This window comes from Poecilia latipinna, unplaced genomic scaffold, assembly GCF_001443285.1.
Source record: "Poecilia latipinna isolate Pla-1442-1.1 unplaced genomic scaffold, P_latipinna-1.0 Scaffold1950, whole genome shotgun sequence".
NCBI classification, from domain to species: domain Eukaryota; kingdom Metazoa; phylum Chordata; class Actinopteri; order Cyprinodontiformes; family Poeciliidae; genus Poecilia; species Poecilia latipinna.
In genome coordinates this window covers 117,105-123,427 of record NW_015114566.1, presented here as the reverse complement: position 1 = coordinate 123,427, position 6,323 = coordinate 117,105, and the positions used below count along the sequence as shown (strand labels likewise).

Sequence of the window (6,323 nt, the reverse complement as noted above, 5' to 3'; positions counted from 1 at the left end):
CCGCCGGAGTCATCATGAACACCGTCATCATCCGCCCAGGTCCACTTCCTGTTCAGTTCAGGTCCACTTCCTGTTTAGTTCAGGTCCACTTCCTGTTTCCGCCCAGGTCCACTTCCTGTTTGGGTTCAGGTCCACTTCCTGTTCGGGTTCAGGTCCACTTCCTGTTTGGGTTCAGGTCCACTTCCTGTTTAGTTCAGGTCCACTTCCTGTTTGGGTTCAGGTCCACTTCCTGTTTGGGTTCAGGTCCACTTCCTATTTAGTTCTTCAAGTATTGAATGAAAAAATATATACAAGAAATGATTTTAAAATAATAAATTTCAAGCAGAAGAAACTTTTCTAAATATTATAAAAATGTTAAACTGACAGCAGATTTAAATGTAGAAGTTAAATTATTTCTAGTGAAAATATCTGATGTTTATTAATAGCTTATGATAGAAAATGATTTTTGTTTTTCATTCAGTGAGTTTTTCAATGTCGGGTTGAGGAACCGGAAGTTTCTCTCAGCTTCACTCTGAACTCACCTGTCAGTCTGACTCAAGCTCCGCCCCCTTCCAGGTAAATACCTGTGTCTGGAGCTGGACGTCATCCCCGTCCTCCTCCGGCTGCTGTCAGAGGAGGAGGATGAGGAGCGGAAGAAGAGGAGGAAGACTCTGGTCATCTACTGCCTGAGGGCCCTTACGGGGCTGTCCGAGGCCCCGGAGGGCCGCGTCATCCTGAGCAATGAGCTCCCCCTGCTGGAGCGGAGGAGCAACGAGCAGGACGAGGACGTGCGGCGCGCGGCGCAGACCGCCATCAAGGTGGTCACCTGGAAGCCCTGACCGAACCACCGACCCGGTTCTGCTGGCCCAAAGGCCGGAAGGGTCCACCCGACAGGAAATATAGAACTACAAAACTACCGGAGTTTATTATTTTGGTCATTAGTTTCTAAAATGTTAGTTTAATAATTCAGATCATTGGGATCAAATAAACATTTACATATATTTTATATTAAAATTATTTAAAAAATGTTTTTATGAAATAAGAGAAAAAGAAAACATGTCTGTGAGTTTTATCACTAATTTGTTTTAAATATAAACTTTAAGTTAATTTTTAGTTAACTTCACTTTAAGTTAAGTTCAGAACCAGGTCCTGGTTCTGGTCCAGGTTCTGGTTGTGGTTTTGGTCCAGGTTCTGGTTGTGGAACTGGTCCAGGTTCTGGTCCTGGTCCAGGTTCTGGTTCTGGTTCTGGTTCTGGTCCTGGTTCTGGTTCCTCACATTAAGGTCAGCAGCTCAGACTCTGATGGTTCTGAAAGTCCGACGCTCCTGAGATCCAACCGGGTCGGTTCTGATGGAGGAATCGGATCAATAATCATTAATCTATTATTAATTCTGTCGCAGCGCCATGCCCTCCCCCCCCCCCCACAGTGGGCCGGTCCGGATGAGGGGGGCGGGGGGGCGTGTTGTCACCGCGCGCGCGTGCCCGTGCGGTATATGTGGGAGTGAACAGCAGCAGCGGAGTCATCGGTCGGAACCGGAGCCGCTGGATGCTTCTGCCCAGCGGGACGCGAACAGGTGAGGCGCTCCTTCTGCCGCTGCGGGAAAGATCCTCTGCTGTGTGTGTGTGTGTGTGTGTGTGTGTGTGTGTGTGTGTGTGTGTGTGTGTGTGTGTGTGTGTGTTGGGGGCCGCAGCCTGTGTTTATCTGCAGCGTTCAGCCGCAGCAGCAGCGGGGAGAGCCTCCGTCCCTTCCCGGCTCAGGTCGCCCTCCGGCCGGCCAGCCGGCCCGCTGACCGCCGGGCTGCGGAGCTCAGCAGCGGGCAGAGCGGCTGCCTCCTCCCGCTGCTGGCGGCTCTCCGTCAGGCTGTGGAGCTCCGATGTTCTGATGACGTGAAATTATGTAAGGAGCTGCTTGAAGTGAGCCGGAGGATTAACGGGGAGGATGGATTTATGTAACAACTCTTCATCCTCCTCCTCCTCCTCCAGCATCCCCGCAGAGCCGCGGCTCCGGCGGGGAGCCGCGGCTCTGCGGGCCGCTGCTGCAGCTCAGAGCTTCTGGTGAAGTGACTCCGCTGACCGAACCATTTCTGTCCTCCGTTTCCTGGTCAAACATGACATCATTAATGCTTCACTTCTGATCTGATCCTCCTAATAATGTCAGATTTTTGCTTTTTATTCAGATTATTTTCATAATTCAGAAGTTATTCGGAAAGTTTCTGATTCCTGATGTTCATAAATATTAAAAACCAAACAGGAGTTTCGATGCTTTCTGCAGCCGGGCGGTTCTGGACGGTTCTGGGTAAAATGATGTTGGGTTGCCATGGAAACAGCGGGGCTGGTTCTGTCGGGTGTCACGATGAGGTTCGGTACGCGGGCAGGTTCTGGGTCAGAACCAGCAGCGCCCGAACCGGGTTCCCGGTTCTGGTTCTAAATGGTTTCTGGAATCTTAACGGAACCGCTGCTCCAGATAACTGGACCCGGTCCTCATACTGACAGATTCAGATTTGGATCAGAACCGAATCAAAGTTTGTCCTGCTATCAGAACCTTCCGGACCGATGTTGGATCAGATTCAGTTTCAGGAAGCAGAAAAAAAATCCAACCAGAACCGGTAAGAGAACAAACTGGACCCGGTTCTGTTGGACCGGTCAGCCATGATTCAGCTCATTCAGCCAAAAACAGAAACATGGAGTTTATACTAAATGTTAGAAAGTTAAACAGTTTAAACTGAAAGTTTATCAACGAACAGAAAATAAAAATTTATTTCATTTCTGACTGAAACTTTACAAACTATGGAAAACATCCAGAGAGGAAGCAGGAGGTTCAGAACCCAGAACCGGGCTCTCTGTGTGGTTCTGTGTGGTTCTGTAGAACCGGGCCGGTTCTGGCCGGTTCTGTCTCAGTCCAAACAGAGGAAGCGGAGCGGCTGCAGCATCAAAGCCTCTGAGGGGAAACGCGGCGCCGCCTCCTGCAGAGGAAACCTCTGATGTTCTGGTTCTGGACCTGGACTCTCCTGGTCAGAACCTCGACCAGGTTACCGTAGCAACAGAGCAGACACTTATCTGATCCCATGAAGAAAAGATTTATTAATTTATTCATCTCAGTGAGGAATAGCTGAAACTATGGGCTGGGCTTTGACTAGACCCCTCCAGCTGCTTGTTTGGGCTCATGGTTCTGCTGGTGGCCCAGTTTGGACTCACACTGGGTCACCATCACTCTGCCACCGCCATGCTTTAACTTTAACCCTGTCCTGACCTTTAACCTGCCTGCAGAGGAGACGGAGCTCATTCCTCTGAGCTTCCTGCTCTGACCTCTGACCTTCAGCTGAACCAGCTGGGACGGCTGCACTGCAGTATGTTTTTATATTTTTTATTAGAAATCTCTGATCACATTTAAATAAAATAAACTCATAAACAACCTTCATGTTGTTCCACTGATGAAACGTTTTTCTCGTTAAACGAACTCCAGAGTCTCTGGAACATTATAAGTTTTATCTACAGTGGGATCGGATCTCTGCACTGTAGAACAGAACCAGACGTTTCTGCTGCAGGTAAACAGTTTGTGTCTGGGTCCAAACTGATTGGTGGTTACCGCGGCAACCAGACACCCTGATTGCTGGTTTCACTCCGGCTGTTTGGGTTTCATTTAAATGTTTAATCTCAGTCTGGATCTGGTTCTGTTGGGTCGGCCCGGTTCTCCTCCCCTTCAGCCTGGAGCCCATTTGATTCTGGCTGAGTGGCTCTGATTTCGGACAGTCCCTGAACGCCTCTCTGCGTTCTGACGGTACCTGAATACCTCAGATTTCGGACGGTCCCTGAAAGCCTCACTCAGCTCCTCTATTTCTGGAAACATGACTCATCTGCTCCCAGATTACACAACCAGAACCTGGTTCTGCTCCGGTCCGTCGGGCCGCAGCAGGAAGACGTTCAGCCAGACGATCACTGATCACTTTGATTATTGATCAGGGATCAAATGTTACGATCTTTTATGTTTCACAATTATTCTGAAGAAACCAGAACAAAACCCAGGATGTAATGTTCTGTCCATCCATCCATCCATCCATCCATCCATCCATCATTAGATCCAGTGAGGTTGTTTCTGTCTTTTCCTTTATTTCTCATTCGTTTCTCTGCCCTTCCTGTTTATTGACCACATTAATTAAACGTTTCTCTGATGTTTAATTGATTTTTCCCAGAAAATCTGAACCTCTGAATTATAAAGACTTGATTCTGACTGGAGTTTCTCCTCCTGTTCTTAATAAGCCAAACTCAGAAACATTAAACCTTTAAAACGTCTTCAGACTTTTTGTTTTGCAGCACAAATGTTCAGATTCGGTTCATCTGGAGGTCAAAGGTCAAGATAAAAGCATCTTCAGCTGTTTGTGGTTCCGGTTCTGTGACTTGTTTTTGCTCCAGATCAGATAAAACTCCAGAAATAACCGACGTGTTGCTGCAGCAGCCAGGCCTCTTATCTGAGAGCGCAGCAGGTGGCCGGGGGGCGCCGGGGGCCCGGTGGGGTCCGGTGGGGTCCGGTGGGGTCCGGCTCTGCTGCAGGAATGTTAAGCTGAGCCGATAGACACATTCAGGTCCGTCAGGAAACCAGAAACACGAAGAATCGTAGAGAGGAAGCAGGGAGAGAAGAAAGGAGGAAGTTAGAGAGGAAACGGTTTGAAAGGACAACAGGAAGGTCTGAGGAATGAAACAGGAAGGAAGCAGGAGGCAGAGTGAGGAAGCATGTGAGAGGAAGAGAGGAGAAACGACAGAATACGGATAAAAGGAAAAACTGTTGTGATGGAAACAAAGACGGGATTAAAAACCAGCTGAAACAAAACAGGATCTGATCTGACAGATTGTCTCAGTCGGACTCAAATCCTGCTTTATCCAGCTGCTGTTGCCATGGCAACCGGGCCAATCAACAGCTGGACGGCGAGAAGGAGGCCAGTGTGTTTAAACTTTATTAGCATTTCAGTGGAAAAACAGAAATGTTTCAGAAAACCAGAAAAAAATTTCCTCCAGTTTTTTGTTTTAATGTAAAAATGAGGAGAAAAAGTTTCGTGTCAACGTTTAGCTGCTGGAGACGAGAAGGAAAGAAAATCAACAAAAACACAAAAAACTCTGACTTCCTAAAAAACAACAAAAAACTCTGACTTCCTGTCAATCAGAACCAACGGCTGGAAGACGCTGACGTCTGCGTCGACCAATGAGAGCGGCTGATAGAGAGAGGCTGGGCGTGGTCGCTTCAGCTGTGGGCTGAGATAAGAGACGGGACACACACTTACACACACACACACGTACACACACACAACCACACACACCAGGCTGTAGCTGAGTTCTTGTGATTTCATAAATTCCCAGTAAACAGAAACTTCAGGCTGAAACTGAACTTTGTTCATCGACCAATCAGACGTTGTTTCATCATTCAGTGTTTATTTTTTCTGTTGATGTTTTTAAAAGATTTCATATTCATTAAAGAAATAAAAAGTATTCAAATACAATAAAAACATTGAATCCTCAGATTTAATTTTTACCTCCAAATAACAAGAAAAAATAAATAAATTGAAACAAAAATCTGTCGCCTGCTGCCTTCAAACACCTAAAATATAATTAAATTAAAATGGCCGAACATTATAAACTGCTGCTTTTATTCCACCTTACTGAGACTGATGGAGAACCTGTGGTGCTTTCAGGAACAAATTGGACATCAGAAAGAGACAATTATAATATTGATTTGACAGGAGAGAAAACAAATTTGTTTTTCTAATGTTCAGTGAATGCACCACGATATGAAGCTAAAACTGGCTGGGAACAGCTGGCGATGCCTTCATGTTCCATAGGAACAGCTGGCGATGCCTTCAGGTTCCATGGGAACAGTTGGTGATGCCTTCAGGTTCCATGGGAACAGTTGGTGATGCCTTCAGGTTCCATAGGAACAGGTGGTGATGCCTTCAGGTGGGAACAGCTGGTGATGCCTTCAGGTTCCATAGGAACAGCTGGTGATGCCTTCAGGTTCCATGAGAACAGCTGGTGATGCCTTCAGGTTCCATAGGAACAGATGGTGATGCCTTCAGGTTCTGTAGGAACAGCTGGTGATGCCTTCAGGTTCCATGGGAACAGTTGGTGATGCCTTCAGGTTCCATAGGAACAGGTGGTGATGCCTTCAGGTTCCATAGGAACAGCTGGTGATGCCTTCAGGTTCCATGAGAACAGCTGGTGATGCCTTCAGGTTCCATGGGAACAGTTGGTGATGCCTTCAGGTTCCATGGGAACAGCTGGCGATGCCTTCAGGTTCCATGGGAACAGTTGGTGATGCCTTCAGGTTCCATAGGAACAGGTGGTGATGCCTTCAGGTTCC

At 47.3% G+C, this 6,323-nt stretch overlaps 2 protein-coding genes across 3 annotated transcripts in view; both read left to right on the top strand.

The window, feature by feature from the left end:
* Positions 1 to 6: 6 nt before the first annotated feature.
* On the top strand, positions 7 to 895 carry LOC106935331 (radial spoke head 14 homolog). The gene is made up of 2 exons (XM_015015762.1): positions 7 to 39; positions 556 to 895. The coding sequence occupies exons 1-2, from the start codon at positions 15 to 17 to the stop codon at positions 816 to 818; spliced, it is 288 nt and encodes a 95-aa protein (XP_014871248.1). The 5' UTR covers positions 7 to 14; the 3' UTR covers positions 819 to 895.
* A 341-nt stretch (positions 896 to 1,236) lies between these two features.
* Positions 1,237 to 6,323, top strand: part of LOC106935330 (dematin) — a 26,966-nt gene continuing 21,879 nt past the window's right edge. Inside the window, exon 1 of one of the 2 annotated variants that reach the window (XM_015015760.1) lies at positions 1,237 to 1,551. In XM_015015760.1, the coding sequence (XP_014871246.1) occupies positions 1,524 to 1,551 (28 nt within the window). In that variant the 5' untranslated portion in view covers positions 1,237 to 1,523. The remainder of the gene's footprint in view (positions 1,552 to 6,323) is intronic. The other variant, XM_015015761.1, reaches the window with a different exon arrangement.

Excerpts from the sequence above, each read along its gene's own strand:
- LOC106935331 (XM_015015762.1), top strand. The coding sequence starts at position 15 with ATGAACACCGTCATCATCCGCCCAG. Across the intron at positions 40-555 it reads CACCGTCATCATCCGCCCAG|GTAAATACCTGTGTCTGGAG; the intron begins GTCCACTTCCTG and ends GCCCCCTTCCAG.